Source organism: Crocodylus siamensis, chromosome 3 (genome assembly GCF_052110815.1).
Source record: "Crocodylus siamensis isolate JL-2025a chromosome 3, ASM5211081v1, whole genome shotgun sequence".
NCBI lineage: Eukaryota > Metazoa > Chordata > Crocodylia > Crocodylidae > Crocodylus > Crocodylus siamensis.
This window is the reverse complement of record NC_143397.1, coordinates 240450218-240464119: the sequence shown is the minus strand read 5'-3', so window position 1 is coordinate 240464119 and position 13902 is coordinate 240450218. Positions and strand designations below refer to the sequence as shown.

Sequence of the window (13902 nt, the reverse complement as noted above, 5' to 3'; positions counted from 1 at the left end):
CAAACGAGAGGATCGTTAACGCCTGTGGAACGAAGAGTTTGGAAGGGATCAGGTAGATAATAATGAGCCATGAAGTGAAGTGACTCCCTCAGGGCTGCCTGCCCAGAAATGCTGCTGCAACTGCCAGGCAGTTGGTTTTAAACTTTGGGTGAAGCAGGAATCAAAGGGTGGTGCAAATGGACCACTGCAATCCCCCTGGATCTGCCCTTGTCTCTGCTTCACTGCTCCCCTGCTCCCACTGCCCAGCCCTGCTGCAAGGAGGTGTAAGCAGTGTCACAAATGAGTTAGCTTTTGAAACCGGGTTCCACTCAATTTGCAAAGGTGGTGGAGGGGTGCCTCAAGTCTAAAAAAGTTTGAGGAGCACTGATCTAGAGCTATACTGCTGACCACAGTTGTGCAGATAGCTGCTACTTGTCCAGGGGTTGGCAACACTTTTGTCAGAGTGCCAAAAACACCTGCAACTTCAACTTGTAAGATGTTGGTGTGCCGGGGACGGGAGCCAAAAGGGGTCCAATCCTTGTTGTTGCTGTATATCCCCTAGCCCCTTCCCCACCATCCACCCGAAGGCACATGTGCCAAGCAAAATGCCTCTGAGGGCCACACTCTGGCACCTGTGCTGGGGGTTGCTTGCCTACCCCTGTACTAGTCCTTTGATTAAGGATCTAGTAACTCCTCTTCTAACTTAATCAAATCTCCATTGCAATACCTCTTACATTCTTAAGACTTAAAGCCAAAGTGGACCATAAGCGAAATCATGTAGTCTGACTTCCTCCATATTGCAGATCATTACGTTTCACCCAGCTATGATCTACTGAGCTGAGAACTGCAACTTTTTGCCTCTTTGTACAGTCCTTATTTCAAATAAATACAAGTTGGAAGAAAGCTTCCTGAAAGCCTGCTCAGTCCCCCACTCCCTATCCTTCCCCTGCCTTCTACCCCCATAGAAAACAATGATGTTTTAAGGAAAGCATCCTTGTTTGAAAAATTTTAATAGATTTTCATCAGAGCCCAGAAAGCGTGTGGTGAGATACATGTATAATACACACACACACACACACGAAATACATATACATGAAATATAAAATACACGTAATAGTTATATATAATGTAAAATATATAAGTACATATATGGATTAAATATGTGTGTTTATATAATCTCCTATAAGTATACATATAGTTTACATATAAAATCAATATTTCAACTTTTTTGACAACATTGGTCTGTCTTGTTTTTAACCAAAATTTTCTACAATGGACCATTTTTCCAAAGAGATCTACAAATAAGTTTTTCAAACTTCCCTTAGCAAGGAAGGCAGATCTGCATCAATCTCAAATTTTAAAATGTGTTATTCCATGAGTTGGGGTTTTTTTAAATAAATAATCTAATATGTCTTTAACCTGTTTTACTTGGATCATTGAAGTCATGGTCAGAACTGGTCTGAGCTTATGGTGGGGAAAGCAAAAGGAATAGAGGAAAGCATGAATTTTGCAGCTGAAATTTCCCCCATACAGTACTTATGGATGTCAATTGCTCTTTCAGTCTTCATCAGCTTGTCTATCTCAGTTGACTTTTACCAACATTGTTGTGTCTTTCTCATCATCATTGTTGCATCTTTTATCTTATTTTTTTCAAAACAAACTATTTCAAAATTGAAAAATGGGTGAATATGTATGGGTGACCAAACTTAGAGATGTTTATCTAAGGAAATAAAGCCCAGATCATACATAATTCAGTGGGCCAAAACTCTTAGCTGATAAATCACAGGATCATAAGGTTAGAAGGGACCTCAAGAGTCATCTGGTCCACCAACCCTCTTCCCTGGGCACCCTGGTCCTCTGCCTTACTGTTCTAACAGGCAGGAAGTTTTACTTGAACACTAACCTAAAAGCTAGAGTAATTACTTAAATACTTTGCTGAATGGGAACCCTGGCCCACCATAACTTTGACTTTGACCTTGAATTTAACTGGAGAAAGCCATTTGTGGTTCCTGTGGTGATTCTGTAGAGCATGGGTGTCCAACCATCTGACCCTTGAGCAGGATGTCTGGTGCAGGGCCTGTCTATGGGCCGGCGCAGTAACACATAATCAGTCTGTGGGTCTGATCTGACATGTGAGTTCACCCCCTGGGTACAATTCAGTATGCAGAACTAGTCCATGAGCCTGATCTGGTGCACGGGGCCACATCATCTGGCCCACAGGTCTCCCCAACAGTCCAGAAATACGGTGGAAGGATGAGCAACAGCAGTGTTAATTGCCATGGTTTTGCCACCATTCCCCTTCCACCAAATTTCCGGGCCCATGAGGAGCCTCAGGGACTGGCTGACATGGCTCTGCAGGCTGGATCCAGCCCATGCACTGTACATTGTTCGTCCCCACTGTAAAGCATCATCCTGCAAGTTGTGAGGCTGGGAGGGAAGAGGGAATTGGTACCATCCCCCTGCTGAGCCTAGGGGGGCATTGGTTGGCAGGGTTACCTTTTAAATGATCCTTTACTAGTCTTTCCATAGACACTTTTACAAAATGGAAGTATTCCCTTATTTTTATGTATATAACTTGAGGTATAAATCCAGATACATATGACTCCTATAAAGGGACTCATCCTTCCGTGTAATGGCTCATCAGTTTGTTTGTTTAGGGGTTATTTATGGAAAGCAAACTTGCTTAGTTCCCTGACGTCCCTGGAATTAAAATACCAGTCTTATTTCATTCTCTTTTCTTGCTTAAAGACAATTAAATGGTTCCCCTTTTTAAATAACTGGCTTATAGAACTTGGTAGAAACCTACAATCTTTCTTTCACCGTGCACTTTTTATATTTAAACCCTCTATTTTTAACCCAACGGTGGGATTAGGGTTAATGCTTGCTAGATCTATGTCTAGACAGCTGTGAAAAACAGGAAATGAATTACATTATGGTACGAAAGGAGAATTTAACCTTTTCTCTTCTTGCTACCTCATGTGACCGTGAGAAAAAATGTTTTGTGGCAGAATATTTCTGAGACTTTGAGGAAACACAGAATGAAAAATGCAGCATTTCCACTGGGCCTAGAAGCAATTCATTTCACAGAAAATAATAACCAACTTCTGCCCATGGTTACTCCTATATGATAATTCCTTTCCTTTATTCCCTGTGGAAAAATCTGCATTTTTGTCATTCTCTGCTTCCTCAAGCTTTCAAAAATGCTCAAACTTATGCACATTTGTAAGCCACAAGAGAAAAAACTCGAATGCCTTGCTTCTTTCCTGGCCATTTATACCAGTGCATCTCTGCCGCTAGCCTCAACGACTGGGATGGACCTCAAAGAGGGAATGAAGTTTTGCTACATAATTTCTTGGCGTATCAAAATAAGTTTGTGCTCATCTCATTTATCAAAGGGCTCTAATTAAGCATGCACATAGTAGATGGTAACTTTATTGAATGATTACTCTGGTAAATCAGGTTACCATAGAGATATAATTACTTCTTATCCTGCTGGTTTGCCTAAGTTTACTCTGTCAATAAACTTAACTTTTCCTTTTTCACATTTCCTTGTTGATTACATTTTATTTCTTGGGGTCCACAAAAGAATTATTCTCTAAAACTGTTCATTAACCCTGACAGCCTTAAAGTAAAAGATTGGAGTGCAGCTTGATCATATGTCAGGAACATATTTAGAAATAGATTCTGGGCCAAAATTCAGGTAATATTTCCTGAATTTCCTGTTTCAGTACCAGGGTCTTTCTATATAGACTATCAGCTCCTTAAAACATAAGGCCTGTTCACTGAGTAGTCTCTGAACAACTCAGCCTCCTCCTCTTTTATTTATTTATTTATTTATTTATTTATTTAAACGTTCCTGTTAATCTATATATTTTTTTAAATGTATTAAATGATTACAAAAAAGTAGCTCTTTCAAAAGGCCTCAACTGTGGAAAATAATTCACCAATTTTTGCTCCCATGGCAACAGATTAACAATAGCTCTCAACTTCCCAGAATACAGGGTGGGACACAAATTTGCAACACATACAGACGCAACCACACTGGTTGGTTAGTAGAATGAGTAAAAGTAGTTTTGTCCAGAAGTGACTGGAGACACAAGATCTGAGCAATTTTTTGTATACTTATTGGCAACTATGCCAAATAAGTACAGTTTGGGTATAAAATGCTCTGTAGACAAAACGAGTCTTTTATGTCCTGATAGCACTGTTTTGCACAGATATACAGGATTTTATGACTGCAGGCTGGACCCAGGCAATGAGGTGGATAACAAAGGACAAGCCCCAGAGTCCTGTCAACCCTGTGCATTCAAAAATCTTGACTCATTTCCATATCAGAATCATGAGCCAATGAAGATAAAAAAGGGGAAGTGGGGGGTTGCCTTTTTACTTGCCTTTTATGTGGGTTTTTTTTTCTTTTAAGGCCTCCGGGGTTCAACTTTTCAAAATTGTCCCTTAGCCACAAGGGCTGGAAACTTTTTCCTTGAAGGCTGAAATTCTCACATAACCATGACTCCAGCAGCTGAGGATTTAAGGAAAGCACCAAACATTGTGAAACTTGGCATAACATCACAAAGTTGGGAGGATCTGCAAACTTTGGAACTGTCTTCCCCTGAGAACACTCTCTTATGCCCCAGTCTTGCAAATGCATGCACCTGTGCTTCACGTAAGCATGTGATTTCAACAGGACCCCTCATGAGTTACCTGGTTGTTGCTTGTAAACTTTCAACATAGGTATACGGCTTTGCTGCATATACCTAGCTTTTTCCCAAAGGGGTGTTCAGCCACAGTATGTTGTGTTTCAGGAAAGGAGAAAGATTGAGATGTGGGGATTTTTCCTTAGTTACCATCATCTCAGTCTGTTCGTGAATTTTTAAAAAGTGAGTAAATATTTCACAAAGAAATGCACAAGAGCATCTTATCAATTAAAGGTAAATACCCACTACAGAAAAATCAGTACAACCTCACAAAAAAAAGATATGCAATTGTCCAGAATACACAAGTTTATTTGGTGAAGCAGGCCTGTCCAGCTGGTGGCCTGTGGGCTGCTGCCTGGCCACCATTCCCTTTCCCCATATGCTCCTGCCTCTGCAGCTGCAACGAGACTGGAGTGGCCGAACTGCACGCACGGCAAAGAAGAGAGCCTGCTAGCACTGCAGGGATGTGTGGAGGGAGAAGGAATTGGGGCTGTTGCGTATGCAGCAGGGTAGAGTCAGGTTGCCAGTGCTGTGGGGGGAACTGGGCTGCTCATGCTGTGTGTGATGGGGTGCTGGACAGCCTGCATGATGGAGGCTTATTGGGGGGGCACACCCACATATTATGTAGCCCTCAGGTCTGCGGTCCATGTGGTATGTAGCCCCCAGCTGCCCAGAACTTGGATCACCCTGTGGGAAAGCATTGCTTATTTTTCTGTGGCATAAAATTGCATGCATGGAAATAACTCTCAAATCCATCTGAAGAATTACACGCAGGCAGTCCTAAAGGTATCTGTGATAGATACAAATGGCACTGTATCTGTTTTTCAAACTTTATGCGATGTGGATTGCAGCATACTGACCTCTTAAGCAGCCCCTGCAGTTCTACCAAGGGAAGAAGAAAAAGGACCTGCTACAGTTACGATGCTATGGAGTTAGCTTTCAGGCGGGTTCTTATTGGGTTGTCTCACCTACTGACTTCTGCAGGTGGGTGCTGCTCCCTGAGGAGCACCTCAACCATTTCTCCCAAATAAAACAATCTTTTAATCTGGCCCAACCTCCCGGCAACCCTCCCATGCTAGATCCAGCACACGTGGTGCCCACTCCAGCTGGTCTGGGACCTACACTGCATGTGGTATGTATCCTAGACTGACTGGGGTAGGCACCACGTGTGGCGTGTGGCGTGTGTCCTGGATCGGCTGGGGCAGACACTATATGCGGCGTCAGTCCCCAGCTGAGTGAAACAAGTACTGTGTGCATACGCCTGGGGCCTTGCACATGGGGCTGGTTTGGCGCATGCTGTGCAGCTTGTGGGTCAATATGAGCTCCAGGGGCAGCACAGGAGGGCAAATGATGGGCATCTGACCTGCAGGCTATAACTTCGACACCCTGGTTTGAAAAAAAAAACCAAGCAAAACAAAATCTCGTGGCCCTGTTCCAGACACGGGGAGGGGAACCCCTTTTGCTCTAGCCCCAGCACAGCAGCCTGGCCCCTCCCTGCAGCAAGCAGTTCAGCTTGCAGCCTGTTTCTTTCCTCCTTGCAAACTATTCCCGCACAGTTTGCTGCCTACCTCTGCTCTCTCCTCTGGGGTTTTAAGCCTCATTACCCAATGCCCCACAGTTAGGCTCCCTCATAGGGCTGACTGTTCTTTCTTAAAGAGGCAGACCACCCTATTACCCGCTGCTCCGCTATAAAGCCAGAAGCCTACCTCACACTTACAGACTCCAGGAAGAATGAGTTGCCACTGGTTATGACAGAGGAGGAACTTGGCTTCAGGAAAGCGCCAAGAAGAGAGGGTTAATATTGGATCTGGTTTCAGTATGTCCAAGAATGTGGCCCCACTGCCACAGGCTTTCTCTCTCTGTAAATATATTGCTCTATCTCTTAGGGTCAGTCTGGGAGCCTCTGACTCCTTCCCCTTACTATCAGTAGAACTGTGATGACTCTGATCCATCCAACTGTGATGAATGTGGCTCATTGGGAGGGAGCCCTTTGGGAGTTAGGCAGCCTTGCCTAGACCCTTGTTTATTTTTTGTGTGAAGCCCCTTGCCATCTTGGGGATTTACAGTCTCTGCACTCGCTGTGCATTTCCCAGCAGACCTCAGCTCCTCATGACTGAGCAACCAAAGCCTTCCTGAACAGCTTCATCAAGGTCATGCCACATACTGCCCGCCTGCAACTCCCAGTGGTCACTGGAGTGTGGGAAGCATTCAGGCCTCGCTGAAAGATGGTTGTTTTGATCACTGAGTCATCATTCGGGAAGCAAATGGAGTTGCAGGGTACAATTCACTGGAATAACACTGTAGCTACTTTTACCGCACCTATTAGACTATAAAGAAAAGATGGAGCAGCCCAAAGTAAGGTCTTGCAGCAATACAGTATGTTGCACATTTTTGTCAGTGTTTCCACTGAAAGTTTGTCTTCCAGCAGGGATCTAGCCTCTGACCCCTCACAGGATTTTTTTAAAAAACATTTCTAAGGAAATTTGCTACCAGTGACAACCAGTGTTGGATTAGAAGTCCTGGAAACAAAAGCCTTTGAAGGTATCCACAGAGGTGATACAGCATGTACTATGCCAGCACATGCTTCTCTCATGCTTTCCTAGCAATGTAGCTCTACCTCTAGGATTTGCAAGGCAGTTCAGTTTCCAGGACCTCCAGGCCTGGAGTTCTTTACTGAAAGAGCCATCAAAGTTTCAGGAAATGCCTCCTGGGAGAGTGTATTTGTGGTGCCTACTGAGAGGATTCAACCTTTAATTGGATACTTTGAGGATCCAGCTGAATATTATTCAACACTTGTGCCAAGCACTATAAGCTGCCATGGAGTTCTTGTCTCTGTGACAGTATCTTCTGGCCCTTAGCTCTTTGTGTAGTGGGACTGTAAAACTGTTTTGTTTGCAGTTGGGCAACAGCAGCACACCGGACTGGAATGCAGTGCTGAGTTCTTCCGCTTTCTGCGAAATCAACAACTGTGTCAAATGATACAATCGTGGCTTGTTCAAACCGTGTTAGAATAGAAAGGGACCTTGTCAAGCCTGGAAGCCAGTAGAGCTGCATTCACTGCAGAAAATGCTACCGGGGTTAGCTACAACTGTGATTCAGGATGCTTAGGGCTGTGTGAAACAGCACCGTTTCTTTTCGACGTTCCAACGGGACAGTGTTTCATTTCAAGTTTCATTTCATTTTGAAGCGCTGTTCCATTTCGTTTAATCAAAACTGTTTCGCTGTTTTCACGCTGTTTCGACATTTCGCCCATAGGCTATACTGGGGAAGCACAAAACTGCCTATAACTTTGTCATTACTTGGTAGATTTGGATGAAAACAGCAGCGATGAGGGCATGAAGCCTGACACATTTTAAGGAGATAGGTGCAGGGGTTTCTGGGAAAATGTACCTCAAGCTGATGACAAGCAACACTTGTGATGTGTGACTGTGTGTGCGTGTGTTAAAGTGCAACTGGTTTTCCGTCCCTCCCCCAGAGCACTGGGATTGGAAGGGACCTCGGGGAAGGATGACAGTCACTGGCCAGCTACAGTCAATGTCAGAGAAGTCCTTCCCCCACTTCCTCCTCCCTCCCCTTAGTTTGTATTTCCCTGCAGGCAAGCCCAGCTTCCAAACTCAAAACATTTTGAAACTTTTGAAATGTTTTAACTGCCCTTCTTTCATTTTGACGCTGTTTCAAAGCCTTTTGTTTCATTTCGATTTCGCTGTTCCAAGCTCAAAATGAGTCGAAACAGCACCAAAATGAAACACCCAGAGAAATTTCGCACAGCCCTAGCCAATGGCCAATCCATGGCATGCATGCCACAAGTGGTGCAGACAGCCTCCATGTGTGGCATGCAGCAGATTGGGGAGGGGGTAGGTAGCACAACAGTAGATAGGGCAGGAAGTAGAAAGCAAAGCAGCAGATCAGGGAGGGAACATGGGCAGGCAATAGGAAGGAGAGCAGCAGATTGGGCAGGGGATCAGAGTGGCACTCAGGGAGGATGCGGGGCTAATTTGTGGCATGGCGGCCAAGAAGGTTGGTCCCCACTGCCTTAGAAAACTGGGTTTGTAGCATGAGTAAAGAAGATCAGCCAGGTCCTTGTCTACAGCAGCTTTGCCTGAGTTAGGGCTGCAGGATGTGGCTCATACTGTGGGGGAGGATCAGAGCACTGTTGTGTTAATCATGATCCTCTTTTCATGAAGAGATTCAGCCTGAAGTAAATATAGCCAGCTGAACAATCCTATGTTCCCAGAAATAGCACTGATCTACAGCAGAAGATTAAAACAGCAATAGAAAAAAAAATAAAGGCCAGATTGCCTCACACTTTGCCTTGAAAAGATACGTTGATAAGATATAACCCTACTCTGTGTCTGTACTGTGCTTAGCACAATAGGGTCCTGTCTCAAGTGAGCTTCAGCTCACAAAAGTTTGTGCGATAGATAGATCTACATCAGGGGTGGGCAAAATGCAGCCCAGGGACCGGATATAGCCCACCAGGCCATTCTATCCAGCCTACGGATAAAAAAATTTAGAAAATTAACATTTATTTGCCCTGGGCCACCTGTCATGTGGCCCTTGATGGCTTGCCAAAACTAAGTAAGCAGCCCTCTGCCCAAAATAATTCATAGATTCACAGAATCGTAGAAGTAGGGTCAGAAAGGATCTTGTAGATCTTCTAGTCCAACCCCCTGCCATTGGCAGGAGAGAAAACTGGGCTCAAATGACTCCAGCTAGGTAAACATCAAGCCTCCTCTTAAAGACCCCCAGGGTAGGAGCCAGCACCACTTCCCTTGGAAGTTGGTTCCAGGTCCTAGCTGCCCTGACCGTGAAGTAGCGCCTCCTGATGTCTAGTCTGAACCTACTCTCTAACAACTTACAGCCGTTACAGGACTTTTTGTTATCCTGGATCCTTGATGCTAGCCCTAGTTCCATATCTGCCTTAGCTTTCCTAACAGCCCCCCTACAGACCCGAGTGGTGGAGGTATACTCCTATTTGGTGATAGCCCCTCCCTTCCACTGGGTGTATGCCTCCTTTTTGGCAATCAGGCATTCCTGAATGCCCTTGGTGAGCCAGGGGGGCTTTTGGGCACTCTTTCCCCCTTTGCTTCTCGTTGGGATTGTCACCTCTTGGGCTCTGAGTATTGTCTCCTTAAAGAACGACCACTCATCTTGGGCATCCAGTTCCCCTACTCTCCAGGACCCCAATGCCTCTCCCATTAATCTCCTCAACTCATTGAAGTTGGCCCTCTTGAAGTCAAGGGCTAGTGCCTTGCTGCAGGCCTTTGACACCCGTAATTGTCCATCCCGATCTACATCTACATCTACATCTAGCTCCATGTCTACTTTGACTAGTCTATAAAGTGCAAATCTACCCTGCCTTCCACTTGCCTTCAGAATAACATGGCTAACTACATCTCACTAGGTGATATGACCAAAAACCTTTGGACATGGACTCACAGCTATTCACCTTAACTGGCTTACAACATTTGCAGTGGTTTATAAAGCCCAAACACGATAGCCACCACTACCAGTGTGGACTATCAAGCCAAAGTTTTGTTTGTTTGGGGATTTCTCTTATAAAGCCCTGCTTTGCTCTGTCACCTGGACAGGCCAGTCTTATTGTTCCTGTAAGAAAATAAGGTCAAAAGCTGATTAAATATTAACCAGGATGCAGGATCCTAGTTGATGCCATTAGTTTTGTAACCTGATGCCGGACTCTGATCAGGGGGTTGAAAGACAACCTGCCTACCTAGCCGAGGAGCATTACTTGAGAGGGAATTAATGTAATCCTTACTCCCAAGCAAGCAGTTTCTTTTAGACTTGTTTGCAGTACTCTCATCTTGAGCACTGATCTAAAAAGTAGCTGCTTATTGTACCTATTTATTATTACAGTTATGAATATTAGTTTGCATGTCAGTGGCATGTACTCAGTGCATAATATGTACAGGTAAAGCACAGCCCTGACCTAACTAATATAACTGTTGATTTAAAGCTTACAGCAGGGTTCACTTTGTCCTGTAACATCTAAATTGCTGAAGAAATCATGTCATATAAAAAGCAAACTACCAAGGAAAATGTAAAATTCATCTCATTCCTGTGTGTGTAAGTTCTTGTTGTTTTTGTCCTGGGATAAATATTAATGTGTAGGTTTCACGTAGTACAGTGCTCTTGGATAAGTGCAGTATAAATATCTAAACAGATTAGATTAGCTATAAACATGAACTAGAAAGTCCTGGGTTTGCTCCCAGAAGTCAGGAATAATATCAGTGTCATGAACCATAGAAGCAACAGTTAAAGGCCACAGCAGAACATTTTCTTTGGACGGCTCCAAGCATAAACTGATGCATCGCCATTTAAACATCTGAGCTGAGACCATGGGAAGAGTGCCACCAAAATTACATATTAAACAGAAGAACGGGCCGAGATAACTACCATATTCTTACTGTGTAGGCTGTTTAAAAAAATAACATATAATGACTCCTGCCTTATTGCAATGATAGCTTTCCAGATATAGTCTCATGCGAAGAGTGGTATTACACTGAACCAAACCAAATGAGCATTTAAGTAATATAATTTCAGAAGTTCAGCTCATTGGAGACACCCTGAATATCTCAATTCCTCCCTGGCACAAATGTGGAATATTTTATACTCCCTCATTGTCCAGTCCCCCATACAACTTCTTAGGCAGCTAATGCCACTTTCACCAGACTTCAAGACAAGCCTTTGAACTTTGTATTTTTACCTACATTCAATTCAGTTTAAACACCTCATCTAGGACCTGTGCCAGATCACAGTGTTGATCCCTAGCACCTTGCCAGTTGCCTTAGGTTACTAAACACAAGATGCATTTAGCGTCCCTCAGTATTCAAGGTAGTTCCTACTATAAGCATAAGGAAGCACTGAGGATGCTTAGTAACCATATTTGTTTGTCTTCGGACAAACCACTACTGCAGCTGTGCTTAACTTGCTGAAAGGCTGCATTGCTGTCCAGAAAAGCTGCTTTGTTGACTGCATGATAGCCTAAAAGAAAATCTCCACTCTCGCCTGAACTCACGGAAAGTCACATCCTGATACCCAGTGCTGTGAACTCATGCAAAACTGCACAAGTGTTTTCAGGGATTCAGCGCTGCTGTTTCTAGACATGCTGTACTGGCCTAGATCCAGGCTTTGGCCCAGGGCATGAGTCACTCACAGGAAGAGGCCAGAGGAAAATGAAAAATCTAAAAAGTTCTGCTAGACTTTCTGGTACACAATCACTTTAAAAAGTGTGTGCACATGTGTGTGTGAAATGAGGCAAGGGTTTTCTTCTATGCAAATCCTTGGAGAAACATCCCCACCTCTGCAGAAGCTAGAGCCTTGTTGAATAAGCTAATACTCTGCCCTCTTGGCAAGATACTTGTAGGAGTTAATAGTGTAACAGGGGACCCCTCACCCCTGACACTTGAGTGAAAGCAGCCTCCTAAATATATTAACTTCTACATCAAGGCGTGGCAGATGAGAGGCCTGTAATGCTCCTGTGCTGCAGCCTGGGTCAGTGCACTTAACAAGGGCTGCAGGGAAGAAGCCTACCTGAGTCTTGCAGAGCTGACCCAGGCTGCAGCACAGGAGCCTTACGAGGCCACTCCTACTCCTGTAGTAGGAGAACAGAAGCAGTGGCCAAAAGGGGTGCCCCATGTGCCTTTGGAGGCAGACCCCATTACAAAGAGTGAAAACAAACCATAACAAAAGAAGTATTGTTACTACACTACTATTGTCTTTGACTACGTACATTTTTCTGAGCTTGCCATTCAGGTTGTAACTTGAAGTTGCAGGGCTAGCAGGTAAAATCTGAGGAAATCTGGTCTGAAGTCATAAAAATAAAGAGGCAGAACTCCACACTGCCGTTCTGACACCCAGTATTGCAAGTACGAGAGTTTTAAAACATGCTTTGGGGTTGGGCTAGTTTGGTAATAGATCAGAAGAGAAGGCCACAGATGTCAGCATGCTCAAACGTGGCCTCTGATCCTGGAATCTAATACATTAAGATGAACCCTACTGCCCAACAGGACTCTGTGCAGATTAGACTATGGTCCAGTGTCCATAAAAGGAGCTAGTCAACTCCACAGTCTGGTACCTACATAACTGACCTGAGTTTCCAAAGTGGTAAGAGGAAGGGTGGATGCTAAAGGCTATGTCTACATGTCAAGGTTATGCTACCTAGCAGCAATGCCCTCCAGCAGCCATGTAGCTATGTCTGCCCAGTGTAACAGGTAAGCTAATTAGCCATTAGACCAAATGGTAGGCATTCAGCAGTGCCAGTTATCCCACCCAAAATATTGCACAGATGAAGCCCAATTGCTTTCTTTTCAGGAGGCAGCCCATAAAAAATGGCATAGCATCTTTGAGGGTACCATAAAATTGTGGAAAAGTGGGGCTGGAAGGGACCTCAAGAGGTCATCTAGGTCCAACCTCCTGCTTGAGGAAGGATCACCCCTGACTAAACCACCCTAGACAAGTGTTTGTCTAACCTGTTTCTAAACCTGCAGTAAAATCATCTTGTACAACTACCAGGAACAATGCCCCAACACATCAAAAACTCTACCTTGCCACAGACAAAGCAAGGGACACTGCCAATATCCTGCCACTGCAATAAAAGGAAGCAGTTTATTAAACTATTTTGAGAGATCCAAGGAAGAGAATTATGCACCCAATATAATAAGTATATAAACAGATATCAAAAATCAGGTTACTTGTTCAGGTGCTAACTACAGAGTTTGAAAATGCTGCCTTTACTCTTCTGGAGGCATAAGAACAACTCACGCTAATGTTAATGAGATATGTTTAAACAGTCAAAGGCAGAACATAACCCTTCAGTTACAGAGACGTAAGGTAGAGCTCATGCCAGCAGTCTTGCAGAATTAAACAAATGTAACTGTTACTGGAAAAAAATGGGGGAAGGAAGGAATATCTGGCTGCATGGTTTATTGAATGGTAACTGCTCTCCCTGCTGGCCAGCTGAGAAACCACCATTTACAAAATCAACTCTCCTTGTCTACAAGCTTGCAGAAATATAATGATAGGACAAATGAACTCTAGAAGACCACAGAGGGTCTTCTCTGGGGTCCAGAATAATTTCAGTTATATAAATATTCAGTAAACAACATATTCAGTCAATTAAAGAAAGCAAGGAAGAAGAAGGAAGAATAAGAGAGAAAGAATAAAAGGAAGCAAAAAGGAAAACGAAATCATGTGATAGTTTGTCGTATCA

The 13902-nt window shown here is 43.9% G+C and overlaps 1 protein-coding gene across 4 annotated transcripts in view; it reads right to left on the bottom strand.

The window, feature by feature from the left end:
* Positions 1 to 13902, bottom strand: part of NTAQ1 (N-terminal glutamine amidase 1) — a 129824-nt gene that overhangs the window by 84077 nt on the left and 31845 nt on the right. Inside the window, exon 6 of one of the 4 annotated variants that reach the window (XM_090040603.1) lies at positions 979 to 4498. The exons of the other annotated variants lie outside the window; for them this stretch is intronic. Coding sequence (XP_089896729.1) covers positions 4476 to 4498 — 23 coding nt within the window. The 3' untranslated portion in view covers positions 979 to 4475. Of the gene's footprint in view, positions 1 to 978; positions 4499 to 13902 lie in introns of those variants that run through there. 4 annotated transcript variants of the gene reach the window in all.